Source organism: Dendrobates tinctorius, unplaced genomic scaffold, assembly GCF_039654945.1.
Source record: "Dendrobates tinctorius isolate UK_male_01 unplaced genomic scaffold, ASM3965494v1 ptg000154l, whole genome shotgun sequence".
NCBI lineage: Eukaryota > Metazoa > Chordata > Amphibia > Anura > Dendrobatidae > Dendrobates > Dendrobates tinctorius.
This window is the reverse complement of record NW_027361821.1, coordinates 17,286,284-17,312,018: the sequence shown is the minus strand read 5'-3', so window position 1 is coordinate 17,312,018 and position 25,735 is coordinate 17,286,284. Positions and strand designations below refer to the sequence as shown.

The 25,735-nt window shown below is 44.7% G+C and overlaps 1 protein-coding gene across 3 annotated transcripts in view; it reads right to left on the bottom strand.

The window, feature by feature from the left end:
* Nucleotides 1–7,151: 7,151 nt before the first annotated feature.
* The window catches only part of LOC141050923 (phosphatidylinositol-binding clathrin assembly protein-like), a 172,373-nt gene continuing 153,789 nt past the window's right edge, over nucleotides 7,152–25,735 (bottom strand). Inside the window, exons 15-21 of one of the 3 annotated variants that reach the window (XM_073547625.1) lie at nucleotides 20,572–20,703; nucleotides 20,450–20,480; nucleotides 15,610–15,730; nucleotides 14,862–14,888; nucleotides 13,469–13,525; nucleotides 13,209–13,316; nucleotides 7,152–8,499 (exon numbers count right to left, since the gene is read on the bottom strand). In XM_073547625.1, coding sequence (XP_073403726.1) covers nucleotides 8,485–8,499; nucleotides 13,209–13,316; nucleotides 13,469–13,525; nucleotides 14,862–14,888; nucleotides 15,610–15,730; nucleotides 20,450–20,480; nucleotides 20,572–20,703 — 491 coding nt within the window. In that variant the 3' untranslated portion in view covers nucleotides 7,152–8,484. The remainder of the gene's footprint in view (nucleotides 8,500–13,208; nucleotides 13,317–13,468; nucleotides 13,526–14,861; nucleotides 14,889–15,609; nucleotides 15,731–20,449; nucleotides 20,481–20,571; nucleotides 20,704–25,735) is intronic. The other 2 variants (XM_073547626.1, XM_073547627.1) reach the window with 2 other exon arrangements.

Here is a 25,735-nt window from a genome sequence, read left to right as displayed (position 1 = left end):
ATAGAGCGGGCGATTCTGAATGTGGCGATACCAAATATGTGTAGGTTTGATTTTTAAAAAGTTTTAACTTTTTTTTACTTTTTGCAAGCTTCAATAGTCTCCATCAGAGACTAGAAGCTGCAGTACTTTGATCGGCTCTGCTACATACGAGGCGATCTGATCATCGCCTGTATGTAGCAGAAATGCTCACTTGCTATGAGCGCCGACGACCGGGTGGCGCTCATAGCAATCTGGCAGTGAGAACCATGGAGGTAGGTACCGTATTTTTCCAACCATAAGACGCACTTTTTTCCCCAAAAATTTTGGGGGAAAGTGGGGGGTTCGTCTTATGGCCGCAATACACGGTACTAACCTGGTGGCTGGTGGCAGCGGGCGGCGCTCTGCGGTGCGGTGGTGGCAGCGGGCTGTGCTCCGGTGCAGGGGCGGTGGCTCTGCCGGCATTTCTTCGCAGCCCGGAGGCCTCCGCACTTCCCTTGCTGGCCGCCGCCATGTTGCGGTGGACGCCGGGAGCATGGACGCTGGGAATATGGCCGCCGGTCCGGGGACGGCGCATGCGCAGCTTCAGATCTCGTCCCGAGATCTTGGGGGACGAGATCTTGTTGCCGAGATTTGGATCTCGTCCCCCGAGATCTCGGGACGAGATCTGATCCCGCGCATGCGCCGTCCCTGGACCGGCGGCCGTCTTTCTGGCGTCCATGCTCCTGGAGGCCACCGCAACATGGCGGCGGCCAGCAAGGGAAGTGCGGGGGCCCCCGGGCTGCGAAGAAATGCCGGCGGAGCCGCCGCCCCTGCATCGGAGCACAGCCCGCTGCCACCACCGCACCGCAGAGCCCACCTGCCCCAGCACAGGTGCCCCAGCCCCACCACTGCTGCCCCTGCCTCAGCACAGCTGCCCCAGCCCTGCTGCCCCTGCACAGCTGCCCCTGCCCCAGCACAGCTGCCCCAGCACAACCAACCTGCCCCAGCACAGAGCCGCCACCGCACGAGACTGGACACTGAAGGACCCCTGTGACTACTTCTCCACCTGTCCCGGATCCCTTCCCAGGTAAGCTGAATTCGGACTGTAAGACGGACCCTCCATTTGACACATTATTTTTTTTTCCCCTATTTTCCTACTGAAAATTGGGGTGCGTCTTATAGTCCGAAAAATACGGTAGGTACAATACCCAGCATCAGGAGAAGTAAGGGAAGACTGCTGCTGTTTTTTTTTTTTTTTTGGGGGGGGGGGGGAAAGGGGGTTTGAATGTTCCTCTCCCCCTCTCCTTGGTACTGAAGCGCATTGGAACAAGAGGGGGAGGGAGGGTGCATTAAAATGGGTGGAGCTGTGCAGATTAAAAATTCATGGAGTCCAGCTAAAACAAGCAGCTGAACTGTCGTTTTTAATGCGTCCAGTTTGTTAACATGTCTTCCTCAGGGCAGTGTTTGGCTCCACTCTCCACAAAAATTGAATGCGTTTTTTCAACTTTTGTTGTTCTGCATTAGTTTTTAAAGGGTCAAAATTGCACATTTAAGATGCCAAATGCATTTGGCTTGATTTATCTTGACCAACTCTGCTACATCTAGTGTTCATCTATGTAAGTTAAGCATTGTATTGTATTCAATATGTAATGTAGATTATCTATCTACGGTTTTGCTGCTTGGTACAAGTGTGGCTTTTGTTACATTTCTGCACTCACAACTGCTACAAGTCCAGCCCCCTTGCCTTAATTGAAGTATCACATGTGTAGTTATTCCATTTCTACCACATTACTGACGCTATGATTTCTTTTGTGAAACATTGTCTCCCCCTTGTGGCCCACCGACTTATAAATTTTGTGTATTCAAAAAAAAAAAAAAAAAAGATTTGGTCTGGCGTGTCCCTTGAATGTGCGACCTAACTTCACCCGTCTGAGTATTCCTTTGGTTTGTAGCAGTCAGGTAGGTAGGTATGGAAGACTGCTCCTGTTTTGCCGGTGGGGGGGGTTGAATGTTCCTCTTTCCCTCTTCCGGGTACTGAGGCGCATTGGAACAAGAGGGGGGGAGAGGGTGGAATAAAATAGGTGGAGCTATGCAGATTAAAAACACATGGAGTCCAGCTAAAACAAACAGCTGAACTGTCGTTTTTTAATGCGAGTTTTTTACCATGTCTTCCTCAGGGCAATGTTTGGCTCTATTCTCGACAAAAGTTGAATGTTTTTTTCAACTTTTGTTGCTCTGCATTAGTTTTTTCAGGGTCAAAGTTGCACATTTCAGATGCCAAATGCATTTGGCTTGATTTAACTTGACCAACCACCAGCGGAACACCGTTGCACACCGCTTGTGTGAATTCCGCACAGTGAAGCATTCGGCTGATCCCGGCGGCCCATTCGTGACTTGTCTACAGGCAGAGGAAGCCGGTCACATTAAAGGGGTTTTCTCACAAACGAAAGATCATTTTAAAATTGTCTGTGTCTGACCGTGTACGGAGCATACCACATCTCCTGGGCAGGGGAGGAAGCAAAAGACAATACTGACATTACAGCAGGGGATCACAGAGGATTCTTTTGTGAGGTAAAATATTTCACTGACTGTTTTTAAACAATATTTTACCTCACAAAATGTATCCTCTGCAATCTCCTGCTGTAATGTCAGTATTGTCTTTTGCTTCCTCCCCTTCCCAGTAGCTGTGGTATTTTCTGTACACGGTCAGACACAGGGGTGAGAGTGACAGAGCACAGGTGGGAGAGCGCTCAAACAGGACAGCACATGAGGGGAGAACACCGCACAGGAAGGAGAGAAACAGCTAGCACATGGGGTAGAAAGGTCAAAGAAGAGAGCACAGATGGGAGAAGTCAGCACACGGGGAGAGAGTGGATAAGTTGGTGAGCACATGGGGGGGATTCTCAACGCTGCAACGCCTGCCCCCATCGTGACATTACCGCCCTCCTGATGCGAAAGAATCAGGCCTCCATCTAGTTGAACAATAAATTAATAACACGGGAAGGGTCCTTGAAGCTTAGAAATCTGGTGATTAACTAACTGAAAGTGGACAAATAAATCAAATTACTCCCAACCGCAACCCCACTGGCTCGGGAGCACCAAACACCCCGAAGGGTACCATTATCCACTTAAACCCTAGGGATCCGGCCCAAAATCACCAGACCAGAAAGTCATCAAATATCACCAACTGAGGAATCCATATACCCACGGATCCTCAAACCAATTTAGGCACAAACTTCAAGGACCCCCCCCAACCACCATCACAGCCACTGTGACCCAAATTTTATTTCTCTTGTTTTGGAAGTTGGTTTGGGAAATTTAAAGGGCGGGCCTGCTCACACTGCCAATAAACCCCCTCTTTGCATATTGCCCACCCATTTATGAATATCCCCACCCCCCTCCAACCCCGTCATGCCGGCCTGTGCCTAAGCCGCGGGGGGGGGGGGGGCTTGCTCCGGCTTGTGCTTGACAATGGTATGGTCTATCTCCCGGTGGGGCAACTAGGTTAACATTATACCCAATACCCCCTTAACCCAATAAAAGACACACCAAAATTGGATAATTGGCCACAGCAGCCTCTATTAACAACATATATATTTAACAATAAATTAATAAACACGGAAAGGTTCCTTGAAGCTCAGAAATCTTGTGATTAACTAACTGAAAGTGGACAAATAAGCCATAAAATACTCCCAGCCGCAACCCCACTGACTCGTGAGCACCAAACACCCCGAAAGGTACCATTATCCACTTAAACCCCGGGGATCCGGCCTAACGTTGCAAAAGTCCCCCCAAAGTCACCAGACCAGAAAACCATCAAATAACACCAACTGAGGAATCCATATAGCCACGGATCCTCAGTCCAATTTAGCACCAACATCAAAGATCCCCCAACCGCCACAACGAGGGTATATGACCCATCAAATACCTGAGATCCCCCCAAACCGAACTTCTATGACCCTCTCAATACCGACCTGTAAACCGAGTGCCCACAAATCAGTACCCACAGCATTCAAATGCATCTCGTCTCCTGCTTCCAACTCGAAATGACTTACAGCCACACCTCCATTTCTAATCACAAAGCTGAATATCGCCCGATTCACTTTTATCATCGCCCTATCAATCTTCTCCACAGATCTAGCATGTCGCCAGCATTTCCGAGGAACAATACCTGACCATACTACCGTCATCCCTCTAAAAGCTATCCATAACCTCAATATGTCATGTTTAATGTCCCTCACCAATTCACGCGAGGGGCGAACACCCAAGTCATTCCCCCCCTACTTGCAGCACCAGAATATCAGGGGGCCTGTCCAACTTAACAATACTGTGAACCTCCTAAATGACCCTATTCCATTCCATGCTCCTGAAACCCAACCACCTGATAACTGCCACGCTCCTGGGAAAACCAAGTTGTGTCCCTTAGATCTAGTTTGCCTGGGTTGGCCCTTCCATGACAGGTTGGTCGTAAGCGAGACCTGGGTACCCCTGTCCCCACGAGGGGAACGCCCCGAGCCAGAAGATGTAGCCGCATTGGCCCAACCGGAATTGGTATTAAAGGTCTGAAACGTGTCTGTTGTTGATGAAAAGGTCGCATAGTCTTCTGCTGGGGAAGGAATTTACTTTTTCCTCCTGTGGCGTCAGAGATAAGCTGATCCAGCATCTCACCAAATAAATGCCTGCTCTGGTAGGGCAGAGATACCAAGGCCTTTTTGGACGTAGAGTCTGCTTGACATTCCCTGAGCCACAATGCCTGTCGGATGGTGATGGCAATTGAGGCTGCAAGCGCAGCACCGTTAGAGTCTAGGGAAGAATGCAACAAATATTCCCCGGCCAAGGAGGGCCGATTGGCTAGGTCAACTGCTTCCGAAGGAAGGTCACTGTCCTGTATGGTCTTGCTCAGGGTATCTGCCCAAGAGACCATAGGTTTATCTACTCACGTCGTGGCAAGAGAGGGGGAGTGTGCCAAGCCCGAAGCTTCGAAAACCGAACGAGCCAGGTTCTTTATCTGCCGGTCCGTGGAACCGACTGGTAAGGACAGAAGGGTTTTAGAGGTCAGACGGGAGAAAGTTGGAACAACTGGAGGGGATTCGGCCCATTCCTTCCACAGAGGAAAAAGGGTCTCTTGCCTCAATAGGCTTCTGACCTGCAAAGCGTTTGTCCGGTCGCTCTCTATGCCAGCAAACTATGTCCTGGAACTCGGGGTGGTTGGAGAAAACCTTATGAGGATGTTTTGTCCTTTTAAAGGACACTGCATGACCCGGGACAGAATTAGGATCCTCATCAACCTTTAACGTATGATTGACAGCTTCAATGAGACTGTCCACCGTTGCGTGGGTATCCAGCGAGTCTAGGTCAACGGGCATGTCAAATTCTTACACAGAGTCCTGAATACTGCCAGCCCTGGGTTAGAGGAAACGTGAGACAGAGGTGCGAGAAAGCCCGGGTGATGGAGATCTATGGCCTCGTTTAGAAGATACCTGTGGAGTTTTTGACTTAGACAGGCCCCTGCTGGCCAAGTGTTCCCGTGAGGTAGAGGAAGGATCATGGAGGGACTGTATTGCTTTGGCCAGTGATGCCATGGACTGCGATGAAGCCCACTCGGGGGCTAGGTGTACTGGGTTCGGTAGTGTCGGAGGACTCCTGAGCGCATTCGGGATCACAGTCTTTGCAGAGTGGGGTACTATGTCCCCGTGGTAACAAAGTCTGGCAGGTAGCACATGAGGTGCAATACACCGTAGGTACCTTGTTACCCCTCTTGGATGTCATAGAGTGTACCCATAGTATGCCCCTGCTGACTCCTTTTTCTGCTAATATACTCCAATAGGGAATGTAGCCCAGAGAAACTGCAGGGAAGGGCCAATGTGGGCTGACCCTGTCTGCTGCAGTGTCAGAGCTCTTACCCAGGTCCTGTGCCCCGTGAGTGCTGCAGGTGCACTGTGCCCTGGCACGAGTAAAGGGCTAGCTGGGTGGATAAAGATAGTCCGTGGGAATTGCAAAGGAGGCATGCAGAAGTCTCGCAATGAGCGAGAAGCGCCAGCTCAGGGGGCGGGGCTACAACCGCAACATCATCCAGTGGGCGGGGCCTCGGAATTGTGGTCGGTAATAGGCCCAAGCTGGGGGCTAAATTTCTGCAGCCAGCAGGAGCGGCACCCGGGGGAAGGGAACGCCACGGGAGAGCATTCGGAACCCTGCTACAGGAGCCCACCGCCGTGACTTGGAACATCTTACTAGCGGTGTGCGTCCCCGGCATGGAGCCACCGCAGATAATGGAGGAAAACATGAGTGCTGCCAGGGGCTTCAGCATGGACGGTGATGAACCTTCCATCCACACACTACGAGGTCAGAGAGGGGGGAGAAAGTCTACCCACCTTCATTCTGTCACCGCTATTCATCAGGGGCAATGGAGAGGGGGTCGCACGGATGCAGTAAATGCCTCTGGGCATCCATAGGGGGGTTAACTCCCCAAGGATGGGTGAGGGCTGTTGGTCCAGCACACAGGAAAGAGCGGTATGAGCCTGGATGCAGAGAGGGGTACGTGGAGGCGACACTCCACGTTCCCATCTGTTGCCGGTGGGAAAAGCGGTACCCTGAAGGGATCTGTCGCCGTGTAGAATATCACAGGCATTCCTATATAGACAAAAATTATGCAGGAGGGGGTACGTGGAGGCGAAAATCTGTGTTCCCGCTTGTAGGTTTGAGGAGAACGGAGCCCTTAAGGGATCAGTCGCTCCTCTGTAATCCATTGAAAATGAAGATCTAAAATAAAGGAAAAAGGAGAAAAGAAAGCCATGGATGTGGTCTTAAAATCAGAGCACATATGCCTCCTTCTGACACCAAGCTTGAACTGGTTTGGCTGGAGCCAGTGTTTGGGTGTATACTGCAGAGGAGGAGCAAATCTTTTTGCATCTACTTAGCGTCAGCCTCCTAGTGGCAGCAGCGTAACACCCATGGTCCTGTGTCCCCCAATGTGGCGATTGAGAAATAAAAAAAAAAAAAAAAAAAGTTATGGCTCTGGGAAGAAGGGGAGTAAAAAAAACAAAATGCAAAAACTGAAATAACCCTGGTCCCTAAGGGGTTAATGTCAAACCAGCAGCAAAGGCCAATGCCTGTATCTTTGACTTCTCCCACTTCTATATGAGAAGCAAAATACCTTTCACTTTAGTTTGCAACTGAAAAAAAACAAAAACAGCCATAGTTCACATACCATTTTTATTACATTATTCAATTTCATTTTTTCTTTTAAATCTGAACTTGAGATATCTTATTTTAATACCACACTCTGAGATCCACATTCTTGTAGTACATGGGCACAGTAAACCTTGGCTTTGATGTCCTTTCTCCAATTGCCACAAGTGGCTATAATGGCAACGAGGATTGAGGAGATGATGGAAATATTCAGATGTTTTCGTTGTGATTAAATAAATATACAATGATGCATTTCATCTATCCAGCTAATTTGGCATCAACTAATCATTCAACAATTATCTGCACTTTTTTTTTTCTTTAAGATCCTTTTTGAAAGGACATTGCTTTGAGAAATATATTTAAAGATAAGGATGCGTCAGCATTAAAGAAATTATTCAGGATATATATATAATATATATTTACATAATAAAAAACGTACTGACTATTTAAAGTAAAGTGGCACAAACAGCAGGAGTTACACATCCCCTACTTATTGGTTACAAAGGATAAACTTTCTTTAAGCGATGGCAAAAGGAAAAAAAAAAATAAATGACCTCCTGTTATTTGCAATACCTCCAACATACAAGTCACACCTGGATTTAAAGGGTAAAATATACAGGAAAAAAATACAAGACGAGAAGGAGCAAGAAAAACCATTCATATAAACAGAAGTTTCGACTTTACAAAATGACCTCGGACCCACACAAAAAGCGAAATTTCTGATGTGACAATAAAAGACATCTTATTGCATTGCCATTTGCTCTACTGGTTCATACAGCTCCAAAGTTCATTCCCATTTCCTCAGTATAAAACAATGGCTTTCCTGACGTGGACTTCTTGTGAAGATTGATCCTGGTCCTCATGGTACACAATATCAATTGTGATTATTTCAGCACAATGAAACCTGACAATCCGACTGTTCGGCTAGGAGCAAATTCTTCAGAAAAGCTACATGTGTTGTCAGGAAAAGATGGGTATTAATTTGAGATATTTTTAGAATGAATAGAGATAAAGATATTGGGAAAAAATACTACAAAACCCCTTGTGTTGTTGGACAAAGGCACCTCAATGTTCACATTTATAAATTTTTGCCTACCACCAGTGTAGTAAAAAAGAAAAATAGGATGTTTTTGTGGAGCAGCTTTGTACAGTCAAAGCAGGTCACATTAGATTCCATGGCAGGACAGCTCTAACCACAACCTCTACATGACTGCAGTTCAAATAAAGGGTATTAAACTGGAAACATCGGTGCCCTGGTAAAGACCATGCCAGCAAACGATAGGAAATCCCTTTTCACCAGTTTTTGGTTGCAAATGCCTCCTTGCTGCTTTGGCTGTTTTACATGAATTGCATCTGTAAAAAAAAAAAAAAAAAATAATTACAGTTGTTCCACCAAAATATAGATCTGTTATGCACAAATGAAGTAAGAAGTAGGGTTCTGCTTTCATTGGTCATGGAAAAGAAAAAATATATATATTTATGTGCAGAAAGCATTGAAATATCCACATATGATATCTGACGTACCAAATATAACCCACACTGTCTGCATGGACATACACATTTTTTTTGTCAGTTGGTCGAGTTCTTGGTTTTCGTGTATTGAAAAAAGCAGATGTGTGAGGGAGCACCAGGGCCGTAGTCGTGGCTGAGGCTAATGGCTCATGCGCACCCTGGTCTCCCATCACATGAAAATAATGTCCATCAATCAGTTTACTTGCCTCACTGCCATCTGCACCTTCAGGGTCTCCTCTGAGTTGCTGCAGACCCTTTTCATACGATTGTGCACAAACAGAGACACAGTCCAGTTGCAACTTAAAACGCAGAACGTTACTTCTTTCTTTGCACAGAACATCCTTGTCAGATACATCATAAGCATAGGGTTTCATAAAGTCCACATTCTTCACTTTCCCTGCACTTCTTCCTATGGCCTTCAGTACGTGCCTGGGGTCTTACTCTTGTGGTAACGCAGCGTCCTCCCTGTGGTTGGGGGTTCCCTCATCCATTTCGCCCTAGATCTGAGGGCATCAGCCCATGCAATGATCTGCCACATGATAGAGCCACCTGCGTCCCCGTACTGTTCTGGCGTTGCCCTTAGCCTATGCTCCACCCACTCTTGTCACACTGTTATTGAGACTGTACTACTGGCCCACTGGGCCCTGGATGGGTGGGTACCATGCTTCAACGTTGCGTAGCTGTCTGCCCTGTACGGGCTCTAAAGCCCTACTGACTATATTCCTCAATGCTGATCGACTTCGCTGCAGATAGCTCCTCCTCTGTTTAACTATTTACAGAAAAAGTTCTTCTACATCCCCACCTAGTGTCTCAACTAGGGTACTACGCGTTCCCTATGTAATAATGCCAGATACATACTTTACACACAACATGAAATATTTACAGTAGCAGCAATCAAATGTACCAGAACGTGTGTGTGAGGGTATAAGATGCACTTTGCAACCACTTACAGATTCACCAATAGTACTTGCAGGTACCTGGCATCATGTCTGTGACCAATCACCATACTGGCTGCAGTGGTCCTTGTAAATGTGCGGCAACCCACTGCTTTATGAAAATTAATCAAAAGGAATATCTGTACTGGCTGAGCAGGGAATTTCACGGGTATTAAAAAAAAACAAAAAACTAAGTACACACTAAACTTTGATATGCAAGTATTTATTTTGTTGGCACTTGAATTTTCTGCAGTGGGAGTCTGGCTTGAGACTTCCAGTAATCAATCAAAACTGCATAACCCCCATTCCTCAAACTCTCTCACCCTCGCAGAAATCTCAAACACCTCAATTTACAATTGCTCTCTGAGTCCCTCCTCCCTCTTACAGACATAGCTTCACTTCATGACACAGATGCTGCTGCCACCTTCTATAACATCACAATAACAGCAGCACTTGATTCGGCTGCCCCCCTCACACATAGCAAAACTCGTACAATTAACAGGCAGCCCTGGAAGACCAGCCTCACCAAACAACTGAGACGGGCTTCCATGGTTGCTGAACGGAGACGGAAGAAATCCCACTCTGCCGAGCACTTAACCGCATACAAGCAGTCCCTCACCAGCTTCAAGTCCACACTCATTGCCCCAAAACAAACTTACTTCTCATCTCTCATATCCTCCCTGTCTCACAACCCTAAACAGCTTTTCAACACTTTCAATTCTCTACTCCGTTCCCCAGCACCTCCCCCCCTCTCATCTCATTACCGCTGAAGACTTTGCCTCCTTCTTTAAGCAGAAGATTGAAACGATCAGAGAAAGCTTTGGCCCACAGCCCCCAATAGCTGTTCAGCCCTGTTCCTAAAAAAACAACCTCCACCATGACGGAAGATCAGCTCTCCACCCTCCTTTCAATATCACATCTCACCACTTGCAGACTTGACCCGCTCCCGTCACACCTCATTCCTAACCAAGCCACGGTATTCATCCCCACTCTAACACACCTCTCCAACCTCTCACTTACAAATGGTATGTTCCCCTCATCCTTCAAATATGCTTCGATCACACCCATCCTCAAAAAGACCTCCCTTGACCCATCCTCTGTGTCTAGCTATCGCCCGATATCTCTTCTCTCTTATGCCTCAAAACCACTGGAACAGCATGCCCATCTTAAACTGTCCTTCCACCCCTCCTCCTGCTCCCTCTTTGACGGCTTACATTCAGGCTTCCGACTACATCACTCAACTGAAACTGCCCTAACTAAAGTCACCAACGACCAACTAACCGCCAAGAGCAAGCGACACTACTCTGTTCTCCTTCTCCTGGACCTGTCTTCTGCCTTCGATACAGTGGACCATTCCCTCCTGCTCCAGATTCATCTCTGGGCATCAGAGGCTTGGCCCTATCCTGGATCTCATTGTATCTAACAGACCAAACATTCAGTGTGTCCCTCTCCCACACCACCTCCTCACCCCGCTCCCTCTCTGTCGGTGTTGCTCAAGGCTCAGTTCTAGGATCCCTAATCTTCTCCATCTACACCTTCGGCCTAGGACAGCTCATAGAATCCCACGGTCTCCAGTATCATCTCTATGCCGACGACACGCAGATCTACCTATCTGGACCTGACCTCACCTCCTTACTGACCAAAATCCCACAATGTCTGTCCACTATTTCAGCTTTCTTCTCTGCTCGCTTTCTAAAACTGAACATTGACAAAACAGAATTCATAATCTTTCCCCCATTTCACTCCACCCATCCACCAGACATATCCATCAATGTCAATGGCTGCTCACTTTCCCCATTCCCGCGTGCTCGGTGCCTCGGGGTGATCCTCAACACTGCCCTCACTTTCAAGCCACATATCCAAACCCTAGCCTCCTCCTGCCGTGTCAAACTCAAAAACATTTCCTGGATCCGTGCATTCCTTGACCATGACACCACAAAAACACTAATGCATGCCTTTATCTCCCGCCTCGACTACTGCAACCTCCTACTCTCTGGCCTCCCCTCTAGCACCACTCCAATCCATCCTACATTCTGTTGCCCGACTAATCCACCTGTCTCCCCATTATTCCCCAGCCTCTCCTCTATGCCAAGCCCTTCATTGGCTTCCTATTGTCCAGAGGCTCCAGTTCAAAACCCTAACTATAACATACAAAGCCATCCACAACCTGTCTCCTCCCTACATCTGTGACATGGTCTCCTGCCACTTACCCACACGCAACCTTCGATCCTCCCAATATCTCTTCTTCTCTACTCTCCTCTTATCTCTTCTTCCCACAACCGCATACAAGACTTCTCCCATGATTCCCCCCCACTCTGGAATTCTCTACCCTAACACATCAGACTCTCACCTACCATGGAAACCTTCAAAAAGAACCTGAAGACCCACCTCTTCCGACAAGCCTATAACCTGCAGTGAGCCTCAGTCTACTGAACCGCCGCACGACCAGCTCTACCCTCTCTTAGTGTATCCTCATCCATCCCTTGTAGACTGTGAGACCTTGCGGGCAGGGACCTCTCTCCTCCTGTACTTATGTGTGTCTTGTATTGCTCATGTTTATTGTACTTGTCCATATTTGGATCCATAAGCTTTCTCCTTAGCCTATACTATGTTCATGCCCTTCACTGAGACAGCTGCCAATATGGACAGGGGAGTCTACCACGAAAGGACATATGAAACACAAGGATGTCCTCATTTTACTAAATTTGAAAATGTGGTGGCAGCCAATGGTCACACATCAGTAGAGCAGTCAGTATGAGCACTAAAAGCGGCCTCCTCTTACCAGCAATGGACGGTTCAGGTGCAGGTTTATAGAGAGCACTATAATGAGCAATTTTTTAAAAAAGGGAGTATTTTTTAAATAGTTCCAAGTGAAAAATTGCAGTTTGGTGCAATCTAACAGAGAAATTCAATCTTTAAAGTTTCCTGGACTTTCAAGGATGTGATCTCTAGTTCTTAAATTGCTTTAATTAGCATGAAAATAAGCAAGCTTGCAATTGACTTGCTTTTTCTATCTCCTGAAATTTTCCTGCAATGAAAGCCTTTATCTTTTATAGGTGTACAATTAGTTTCCATGTGGAGCCTGGACTCTAGTTACGGGCCAAAAGTGTTTAACAAGCTTAAGTGTTGACTTAAAATAATGTGGCAGCCAGCTTTCACTATATAAAAAAAAAAAAAAAAAAAAAAAGAAAAGTCTAGTGCTGCTTGGCATCTGTTCAATTAAGCCTTCATTCCTCATGTTAACAATACAAAAAAAAAATAATTTTACACGCCTACATTTGTGGCCAAAAGGCTCATTGAGACAAAGACAGTGATTAGTATTTGGTTAGTACTTGTACGCAAAAATCAGTAATGGGTTAAAAATGGTGACGTGTTTCTATTACACCTTTCCTCCGATTGTTCCACTCCTGATTTTGTCTTACAAATTCTGATGTAAAATACTCACCAAAAAAACTGAATGTGTGAACATGGCTTAACTTGTTCGGTGGAACAAAAGCCATTATAATCTAAATGCATACATGATTAGAAATAAATTATCTACCTGACATAAGCAAGAAACATTTCCACATTTAAGAAAATCAGATATTCATCTTGTTAAGAGTGACACAGGCTTACCTGAGCCCCAGAAACAGGCGCAAATGGATTTGTGGGTCTTATTCCCGGCTGTGAATAAATCATTGGCTGAGGAACCATGAGAGGATTTGCACCAATCTGTGTAGGAACCTGAAAAGCAAAACCAATATACATGTACTATAAAGAGAGAACTGAATTATAGATTTCTACCAATGCAAACATTTACAGTTCGTTCAGGTTAACTTTTAAAAACAAGTTCGTTCAAGATTAACTTTTAAAAACAAGGGCAATAGCTTTCTCACCATTCCGTACACAGGCACTTGAGGTGTAGTGACTGGATAGCTCAGGGGTGCAGGAACCTTCAAATGATACCAAAAACACATAATTCTAGACATGTTCACACATAATGCAGCTACAATGGCATCTCTTGATCATAATTACAAAATAGCCATGCCCACAATTCACAGTGTGAGTAACATTCTTTTCTTAGATCATTATGGTTACTTGTTATGGTCACACATCAGTAGTAGGGATGAGCGAATAGCTTCGGGTAAGTCCTTATCCGAATAGCAATAGTGCTTACCGAATAGCTGCATCGGAAACCTGGATACCTGGAGCTCTCCCAAAAATCAGCAGTTCGGCTCCCCAGCTGCATGTGTCCCTTCTGTGTGACAGTCAGGCACTCCATGCATGTGTTGTGACTGTCACACAGCCGCAACACATGCAGCTGCGGTGCCGATCAGCTGTTTATCGGGAGAACTCCAGTGGGAGAACTGCAGCGGGCAGACGCCAGACCTGCCACGACAGGCAGCAAAGAAAAGGATGTCACTGTTAGAAGATAGGAGGTGCCGGACCAAAACCGGACCGCCCCTGGGGGAGTAGAATATAACTCATTTTTCTTATCTTTCAGGTTACATCGGGGGTTTATCTACAGCATTACAGAATGCTGTAGATAAGCCCCTGATGGCGCTGCCGGCAGCTGATACTCGAAAAATGGGGTGACAGATTCCCTTTAAAATCATCACCTAAGAAAGGACACTTCAGTTTACCGAGCTGTGCCATTCCAGCTCTTTACACCATGTACTACTGCTGGATATAAACAACTAATTGGTGGTGGTGCCAGTTATCATCGATATATCATCGATGGACAATCATGGGGTATACCCTTTGTTTTCTTCATTTTTTTTTTAAGTTAAAAACTAAACCCTCAAACAAATGAAAAGAAATGCACTAAAATATTGCAATCTTATTACAAAATATCAGAGATAAAAAAAAACAGGTTAAAACATTTACATCAGGAGTTCATAGGGTTTTTTTGTTTTGGACTAGGCACCATAGGCAGATTTCACTTCTTGAGATAGCCAAGGTTGTGCCCATTGCTGTGCCAATTTTCCATGTGGCAACAGGGAGATCCAGTAAGGCGCAGTCGTTTGGTCTTGGTTAGGGAAATGGGACCCACGCATACATTTGATGCTGTGATGTGCCAGAATCTTTCTTTGCTATAAAAGTGCTCGTCCTGTTAGAGCCGGCATGCAGCACACATCACTAAAACAATGTCCAACAGCTCAATATTTAGCTACCCCATCACCAATAGGTGAAAGTTTCCATAACAGTTTAAAGCTGAAAATGCAACAGCTGCAAGCAATTAAAGCATCTTAATTCTACCTTTAATAGGTCACAGAAAACAGCACTTACATATCCAGTAGAGTAATGGACTCCATTCTGGGATAGCATGGTTAATAAAACCCAAAATGATTACAAAGTCATGAAATGCAACAGCACTGTAAGCCACCACATTTAACAGCGCACCAACATCACTGGAGAGTATATAGATAACGGATAGTATATATAAAAGTCGGACAATCCACTGGCCTCAGGACTGCAGAGCTGCCAGATTATAAGAAATTCTGCATATACATAAAAACATGTGTGCAGTAAGTTCTTTCTAGAGAAGAGCAAAGGATCATGGTGAGTAATCTAATTGTTTTCTATAGTTAAGGGCCCAATCAATGTATTGAGTGTATATACTGTAAAATCCCTAAGTCTCTGGGTCAAGAGAGTTATATGGTGTCATCCGTTAAAACTGTACCTGTCACTACCCAGGCAAGCATCCTTACTTGGAAGAAAAATAGTCCGCTGCAAAATTACCAGAAATTCAGACCCTCAGATGTTCGGTTAATGTATTATACTGTAGATGGAGGTTTCCACCTTTCTGGGAAATAGTCACACAATAAGCAGTATTGTGCGACAATTTGGGAAATATATTGCTCCTTTTGTCATGGAAATAAAACAAACACTTATTATGCAAGTGACAGGGGCATCAAAAGAGTAATCTTCTGTGGCTGTACATGGTTAGATCTGAATCCAGAAGATGTAGCTGGAGAGATCATGATTTTATACAAAGTGAAACACTCACGTGTTATGAAATAACCAGACAACCTACCATTTGAGGTACAGGAGCTATAGGTGCAGGGGTCCACGTGGTTGAAGTGCTTGTTCTTGCTTGCCAGTTTGTGCCACCAGTCAGTCTTTTCTCTGTAGGCTGATTCCACTGCATGTCAGATCTGCTGGGACACAGACAACAGGTCATTCTTCAGCAACACGTCGGGCATGACATCAAGAATCTAATTCCAAACAACTAAGGCTGTAAAAAATGCCATTATGCACAAAAGTCTAAAACATTTGATAATAACGAAATGTTAATCTTATGAAATCACATCACTTGTAAATAATAATAAACTTACAAAGCCTTACATTATGCACCAATGTCCCATTATACACACACGTCTACACAAGATTTATGGCCAAAACATTGCTTTATGCTGTAGCGAACACACGCAAGAGTGCACCATTTTAATCTTAGGTTCATATGACAGAATATTTTGGAACAGTTACACATGTAGTTGTGTGCACAGTAGACAAGGGCAGATGCTGCCTACTATTTGCAACCTCAATTCCAAAAAAGTTGGGACACTGTGTAACATGTAAAGAAAACAATAAATTTAATGATTTGGAAATCTCATCTAGTCATATTTTATGCAGAACACAACATAGAACACAAATCAGAAGGTGTTGGACGTTTTGCCATTTCATTTGTTAAAAAATAAATTTGTAAAAATTGATGGCAGCAACACATCTCAAATAAGTTTAGAGAGAGTTAATAGAAGTTGGTAAGGGATTTCCAAATCAGTACATTCATGTTTTCTTTAGATTTTAGACAGCATATGGACCCTTTTTTGGAATTGGTGTTGTATATTCACTAGGCGTGTCCTTAAATCTATTATCTAACAAGAGGGCTAAGAGGGCAATCATTGTAGCCCACATAAAACTGCTAGTCAAAGTTCAAAAGGGGTTGTCCGATGAACAATTTATTTTTTCAAAAGGCAGGGAATACGAGAAGAAAGTGTCATGATCACGTGTGTCAGGACGCAGATGTTTCCGCAAGGCGAACCCATGTGACACACGTGACCCTGGATACACCGCCTCCAGTGGGGCGCATTTAAATAATAAAACGTGCAGGTGGATACGCCGCCTCCACCTGGCGAATTTGGGTATTACACGTTATACATACAATCTGGAAACCCCGCCTCCAGAAAGGCGAATTTAAATAATAAAGGGGGAACCTGGGAAACTTTAACAATGGTGGGCCCTGGGCGATAGGGAATGGGGGACGTGGAGACCTCCTAAGCTCCCCTGAGCCAGTGTCCCTGCACTCCTTACATTCCCTATACAGGCTCCGCACCTGTCGCCGCACGCGTACCTTAACGCCCTTGCTCACCCTGACCCTAAACCCTCACTAGGGAATGGGTCGGTGCAGAGTCTAATCCCACCACTGCACTAATAACACACATGAGGAAAGAGACAATACAGGGGAAACACCACTTAGCTTTGCTCTGTTGCGTGCGCTCCTAGCAACAGAGCCCACCACCTGCGTGCGTCTTCTCCTCCACCCGGATCCATCACCATAACAGGACCCTTCACCTTAGTGCAGCCTTGGAGCAGAGTCCACCAACAGTTGCAGCTGCTTAGTCACAGAGTCCCAAGGATGAGTTCAGCTTCTGACACGAAGTCGAGCATGCTTGAGTCCAGCTCAGCGGCCAAGTCCCACATGGTGAGTGCCACTCTCCATAGTCGCCACTCCACCAGCCCATGCAGACACTTCCCGCTGACACCATCACTGCGACCCCACCACGCCATGCCAGCCCTTCGTCCAGACACCATAGCTGAAACACGTCCCCCCTGGCTAAGCTGCGCAGGACTCCTCACCAGCTCCATCCTTCCTCCAGGCTCTCCAACTCAAAGTGAAAACAATCTCACAATATCACAGGCAGTGATTGCACACCCCTAACACACCTTTATAGGGTGTCACACCTGATCCCTAATTAAGTGCACAAAAACCTAAAGTGCAATACACCTACCCACCACCGGGGACAGTCAAGACACCTTGGAACTTTCCAAAGTAAAAAAAGTTCACCCAGTGCAATTTAAAACTGTCAGATCATGACAGTACCCCCTCCTTAATGAGGGGCCTCTGGACCCTCAAGACCACCCCTCATTAGGGAAACACCTACAGCGGGGACGCCCAGACCCTGAGTTCACCCCACCATTACCTGACACTTCAGGTTTATGACAAACGCACAGCTGGTATTGGCAATAAAGTTCATTTTGGAGGCACCACTCATCTCCACAGCGCCGACCTGGGGAACGAGTTTATGTATGTGTATGTTTATTTGTTATGAGCTGATCAGGCTCTAAAACACACTTCCACAGGATGTTTTTTGGTGGCACACATACATGCTCGTTCACACACAGGTCCGGACCTGAACGTTTAATGCACACATTCATTTGTCATAAATTTGGTGAACTCATTCTGGACTCTAACAGAGGCGTCCCCCTGTGTCACCACACTCACACCCCCGCCATTCACCACGGGACACCACCCTCCAACCCTCTTCACCATGAGGTCTACGCCTCCCAGGGTTGGTCAATGGCGAGGGTAGAGACTTGTCCCTACTCCCCCGCAGCGCACCTGCTGCACACACCTGGAGGAGAAGGGAACAGGAATATGGATGAAATATACACTCGCTGGTCGCCTTCCTGCAAGCGACCAGGAGGGCGGCTTCTTCGGTGGTATAGAAGATTTGGCGTAAACCCCGCGGACTATCACACCAGTCAGCTCACCACAGGGGCGTACCCCTTCACCTCGGGGAATACCAGGCAGCTCCGTGGGGCACCATTCCTCCCACCTGCCTGGGTGCGCCCGCATGAATGAACCAGTCCCGCTCCCCAGCAGCGACTCTAGGGGGCTTTAGTACCAGAGCCGCAGGAATATGGAGGAAAATATATACACTCACTGGTCGCCTCCATACGACCAGGAGGGGCGGCTTCTTCGATGGTATAGAAGATTTGGCGTAAACCCCGTGGACTATCACACCAGTCAGCTCACCACAGGGGTGTACCCCTTCACCTCGGGGAATACCAGGCAGCTCCGTGGGGCACCATTCCTCCCACCTGCCTGGGTGCGCCCGCATGCATGAACCAGTCCCGCTCCCCAGCAGCGACTCTAGGGGCTTTTAGCCAGATCGCAGCCGCCATTTTTTTTTGATTTTCTGGTTAGCTGAGCAGAAGCCCCCAGACCCTGATAACTGCTGCTGCAGCGGCACTAACACACCTTGCCGCTCCCCACACCTCAGTGAGGCCCGGCAGCAAATACCATAGGTCTCCACATGGCCAAGGCTCACCAGAAAAAAAAAAACTGTAGGGCCTGTGATAATGTCATTGGTCACGTGTGTCGGGACGCAGATGATGTCACAAGGCGAACCCATAACACACGTGACCCTGGATACACCGCCTCCAGTGGGGCGCATTTAAATAATAAAGCGTGCAGGTGGATACGCCGCCTCCACCTGGCGGATTTAGGTATTACACGCCATGCATACATATATCTGGATACACCGCCTCCAGTAAGGCGCATTTAAATAATAAGGGGGGAACCTTGGTAACTTTAACAATGGTGGGCCCTGCGATAGGGAATGGGGAAATGGAGACCTCCTGCACTCCCCTGAGCCAGTGTCCCTACACTCCTCACATTCCCTAAACAGGCTCCGCACCTGTCGCCGCACGCGTACCTTAACGCCCTTGCTCGCCCTGAGCCTAAACCCTCACTAGGGAATGGGTCGGTGCGGAGACTAATCCCACCACTGCACTAACAACACACATGAGGAAAGAGACAATACAGGGGAAACACCACTTAGCTTTGCTCTGTTGCGTGCGCTCCTAGCAACAGAGCCCACCACCTGCGTGCGTCTTCTCCTCCACCCGGATCCATCACCATAACAGGACCCTTCACCTTAGTGCAGCCTTGGAGCAGAGTCCACCCACCAGTTGCAGCTGCTTAGTCACAGAGTCCCAAGGATGAGTTCAGCTTCTGACACGAAGTCGAGCATGCTTGAGTCCAGCTCAGCGGCCAAGTCCCACATGGTGAGTGCCACTCTCCATAGTCGCCACTCCACCAGCCCATGCAGACACTTCCCGCTGACACCATCACTGCGACCCCACCACGCCATGCCAGCCCTTCGTCCAGACACCATAGCTGAAACACGTCCCCCCTGGCTAAGCTGCGCAGGACTCCTCACCAGCTCCATCCTTCCTCCAGGCTCTCCAACTCAAAGTGAAAACAATCTCACAATATCACAGGCAGTGATTGCACACCCCTAACACACCTTTATAGGGTGTCACACCTGATCCCTAATTAAGTGCACAAAAACCTAAAGTGCAATACACCTACCCACCACCGGGGACAGTCAAGACACCTTGGAACTTTCCAAAGTAAAAAAAAGTTCACCCAGTGCAATTTAAAACTGTCAGATCATGACAGAAAGAACATATAATGTCTCCGGTGGTAGCCACTGATGACTACTTGTTTTTGGTCACTTAACCACAAAGACCTGTGATTGGCTGCAGTGGTCTGGTGACTGGAAAATGTCATTGGGATGTTGACCATGATTATATAGATGGCCACAGGTGAATATACCGTATATCTTTTTAACATCCTCTGCCTTTTGAAACATTTTTTCCAAGTCTGATAACCCCATTAACGCTTGATTTAAGCTAAAAAGATTATAAAAAAAAAATAAAAAGATGAATTGTAGTCTAAATGATCCTTTGCATTAAGTCTTCCACAGACTTATATAAAAATGACCTATATACAATATTTAATCACCAGCGCTCTAATATCAATGCTGTGGATTGAGCCATGAAATTGTAGAAATTATTCCACACACCTTTTTGATGGTGTTCCTCCAAAGCCAAGATCTGAAACGCAAGGCAACAACATTTTGTGAGGGAAAGCATCTGAGAAAGAAAAATGACCTACCTACAACAAACTCTACCATTAATCACTTACTTCCGACCAGGTTTGCAAGTGAAGAATCAAGGTCATTTGCCATGAATTTTCCACTGTACGTTCCAGTGGCCACAGACCTTTGAATCTGCTGTGAGATAGTTGGTTGCAATACATCATCTGTGAAGTAGATAACTGAGAAGGCAAAAAGAGACTGAAATTAATCAAATAGGCCATGATATCACACCGTATATTATTAGAGACGGGCCATAATATCACACCGTATAACTTTAGAGACAGGCCATGATATGGCACCGTATAACAGACGGGCCAAGATATCACACCGTATAACATTAGAGACAGGCCATGATATCACACCGTATAACATTAGAGACAGGCCATGATATCACACCGTATAACATTAGAGACAGGTCATGATATCATACAGTATAATATTAGAGACGGGCCATGATATCATACCGTATAACATTAGAGACGGACCATGATATCAGGTCATTATATGACACCGTATAATATTACAGAAGGGCCATGATATGAAACCTTATAATATTACAGAAGGGTCATTATATTACATGGTATAATATTATAGAAGGGCCATTATATTACACCGTATAATATTACACAGGGGCCATTATATTACACCGTATATTATAGAAGGGCCATGATATCACACCGTATAATATTAGAGACGGGCCATGATATCACACCGTATAACATTAGAGGCGGGCCATGATATCAGGCCATTATATGACACCGTATAATATTACAGAAGGGTCATTATATTACACGGTATAATATTATAGAAGGGCCATTATATTACACCGTATATTATAGAAGGGCCGTGATATCACACCGTATAATATTAGAGACGGGCCATGATATCACACCGTATAACATTAGAGGCGGGCCATGATATCAGGCCATTATATGACACCGTATAATATTACAGAAGGGTCATTATATTACACGGTATAATATTATAGAAGGGCCATTATATTACACCGTATATTATAGAAGGGCCGTGATATCACACCGTATAATATTAGAGACGAGCCATGATATCAGGCCATTATATGACACCGTATAATATTACAGAAGGGCCATTATATTACACCGTATAATATTATAGAAGGGCCATTATATGAAACCTTATAATATTATAGAAGGGCCATTATATTTACACGGTATAATATTATAGCAGGGCCATTATATTACACCATATATTATAGAAGGGCCATGATATTACACCGTATAATATTATATAAGAGACATTATATTACACCATATATTATAGAAAGGTCATTATATTACACCGTATAATATTACAGAAGGGCCATGATATTACACTGTATAATATTATATAAAAGAGACATTATATTACACAGTATAATATTATAGAATGGCCATTATATTACACCGCATAATATTATAGAAGGCAGGGCTGTGGAGTCGGTAAGCCACAGTTGCGACTCCGACTCCTGGATTTTATCAGGCTCCGGCTCCGACTCCTTCATAAATGGCCAATTCATAACAACAAATTTACTGTTGTAAAATATTAAACATCGTGCTTATTCAGTTTCTCACCATCATATAAGTAATCAGACCACTTAGAGCAAAAACTAAATTTTTTAGAATACAATTAGAATATAGCAAATAACTTTTATAAACTTTTCTAAACTGTAAGTAAATATGCAATAAACACTTTTATGCAGTTAATAAGAAATCTATAAATTTGTCCTCAGAAAAAGTATTGCCTCTGTCAGATCCTCCTTCATGGATACCCTCAAATCTGATCTAATTATTTTGAGAGCAGAGAACAACCTCTCTACACTAACTTGTGTTGGTGGCAAAGCAGTAACCACTCGGGCAACATCTCTGACAATGTCAGGATACAGAGGAATCGCTTGTTGCACTGTTATTTTTGATGAACGGTCAAATTTCTCAATTTCTTTTAGTGCACATGAAAAATTCTGCTGAAATGTACTGGCTGTGTTCCTTGATGGGGATGACTCTTCTTCTATGCGGGAACGCTTTGCACGGTCCTTGTGATCCAAATATTTTTCGAAATTAAATTCTTCATCAGTTGATGATGAGGGTGAAGATGTGGCAGGACGACCAAATTCTTCTTGTTCCTCCTGACTGTTCTGCAACCCTTTCATCCTTACTGCTATTTCAAACAGAGCTTCTTTTCCTTTACTTAGCTGTTGATCATCTAGAAGAATCCGATGCATTGGGTCTACATAAACAGCTGCCAAAAGAATGTTATTTTGTAATAGTAGCTCCTCTCTCCGTTTCATTGATGTAGCAATGCCACTTGCAATTAACCCTCCTCTTTGGGACAGGCGAAACATCAGGTTCTTCCACTCCTTTAAGAAAATACCTGGAGTTAAGTCCTCTGCTTGTAATTTTTTAGTCACTGTAAATGGGTGCTCTAGCAATTTTTCCAGCTCAGTCACCTGATTCCACTGACTTTCATTTAGCGTCAGTTGAGGGTTAGCCATGTCTACAAGAAAGGTTTTCAGTTCAACCAAGCGCTGAATCATTAAGTAAGTACTGCCCCATCGTGTGGCTTGATCAATAATTGCCCCTTTTCCAGCACGTCTCTTCAAAATTGAGTCAACTTTAGGGGTTCTGGCAACAGTAGCCAATTTTCTCACCTTGCCAATCAGTGCAGCAGCATGTCCTTCTTGCAGACTGTCTCTTATAGCCAGCTCTAGCGTATGCACAACACAGCGCATGTGATGAATGAAAGAACATATTGACAGTTTCAACAAGATCATCTAAATTATCATGTTGCTGTTCATCTGAAGCAACTTCAGTTTGCTCCTCAGTTACAATACTGTGTTCCTCTATTTCAAACATTTCTGTGTCTGTGGACCCAGAATGTTCTTCTAGCTGCTGGTCACCATCATTACTCTCATTCATTAGCTTAATAGTACTTATCATATTTGAAGCATTGTCAGTTACGACAGAAAGAACTTGCTCTTTTTTAAGTTCATAGTCTTGCAGAACCTTTTCCACCAAGACCTGGAGAAACTCACTGGTGTGATGAGCTTTCGTGTCTTTTACTGCCAATGTCTTGGTAACTATTTCATTTTTGTCACAAACAAATCGGACATTGATGGCAAAATAGTTCACTCTGTGACGTGTGCAGGCATCCATTTTAAGAAACAGAAAGCGTCCCTTGAGAGTTTTTTTAAGTTCTTCCTTTTGTTTAAAAGCTTCTTCGATTACTAATTTTCTAATACTCTCTCTCTCCAGAGAAACACCAAGCTTGCGGGCCATTTCCCCATTCAGACACATAAAAGCTGGTCGTGAAAATAATTAAAATAGGCACACTATCCTTTACAACAAGCTCTATGATCTGTTTTTTAAATGTATCTACTGTCATTGTCACAGTAACTTTGTCACTGACAAAATATCTTGCAACTGATGGCTGCAAAGTTCTCTGCTCCTTTGTTTGGCTGGAAGAGCTGGGCACTGGTTCATTGGTTTGGATGCAGTCTTTCTCATCCACTGCTTTCAGTACTTCTGGATGAAAGCGCTGTAAATATCTCTTTAGATTAGAAGCTCTGGTAGGAGCATTTTTATCTTTGCCTGAATATGCACTCATCTTGGCTTCACAGCATTTGTTTTCGTCTGGATCATTTGTCATACACTGACAGACATAATGTTTTCTATCTTGAGTGATGGTGAAATGTTCAAATACAGCTGATTTAATGTGATGCTTCTTTGACATTCTCAGGTTTTTAATTCTGCATTCACAATCCAAATGACAATTGTTTTTCCTAAAAACAATTGTACAAAATTATTGCCAGGTCGTACAACTGATATAGTGGTCAGTAATACTGTTATTATTCCTCATGTACTCACAGTTAACTGATGCAAAGTTTGTTGAAAGGATAATACTTCTTACAGTCTTCCTCTTCTGAGTAGCAGGCAGCTGTGAGATGCTTGGAAGACGCACACCTAGTATGATCTAGTCTAGAGGAGGAGCTTTACTACTAAGAATTTGCAACACATTTTCACTTTCAGTTTCATACATTGTAAGTAGGGGGGTTGGTGCAGCATGAGGTTAACCAAGTATAAGATTAGATAAGGGCAGTGGAGAACAGTGACACACAAGAAGTAAGAAATGTCTCTATCTCCAGCAGAACTGCTTATCACTGTTGTTCATAGTTTGATAGAACATATATATTTGAGTAACATTTATAAAATTTATATGAAAGTTCAATTATGAAATATTAATACATTTTTTTTTTTAAAGCTGGAGTCGGTACATTTCTACCGACTCCAACCAAAACTAACTCCGACTCCACGACTCCGACTCCACAGCCCTGATAGAAGGGACATTATATTACACCGCATAATATTATAGAAGGGACATTATATTACACCGCATGATATTACCTTTAGAACATCCAATCAAAAAAATGTTCCTCACTCATTTCACTTTATAAATCAGCAAAATATCTAAGCAATGTCGGATAGATATTTTAAAATTATAGCTCGTCTGGAAACCTTTAAGGCCACATTCACACCTTCAGTATTTGGTCAGTATTTTACCTCAGTATCTGTAAGCCAAAACCAGGAGTGGGGGATAAATCCAGAAGTGGTGACGTGTTTCTATTACACTTTTCCTCTGATTGATCCACTCCTGGTTTTGGCTACAAATACTGAGGTAAAATACTCACCGAATCCTGAACGTGTGAACGTGGCATAATAGTACTGTGTCCTGAAACATCTTACATGAGGGAGAATGTAAATCATTAGACATTGTCCTAGCGTATGACAACTGTTCCCATTTACATCAGATACATATTCAATAAAATATGAGAGAATTGACCTCCCTCGTACACAAAATCCTCTGTTTACACTATATATTATGCTGCCTGCCTAGAAAAAAAAAAGCTTAAGTAATTACATTTTTAGCAATGAATGGCACATCTGTAAAATGGTGATGTGGGTTATACAACAACACTGAAAAAGAATGTTAGTCTTTATTATGAGCAGAAAACTATATCTAGCAACTCACCAGAGATACGGGCGGATGAGAATGAGCAAGCATGCAATAAAGAGAGAAAAGTTAATTAGTTTTGTAAGGGGGTACACTCAATCCAACATTGCAGAGGCATAAACCATAGATATAAATAAAGCTGTAATGATTATTGCTGGGGCAATCATTCCTTACAATGATCTATGATGC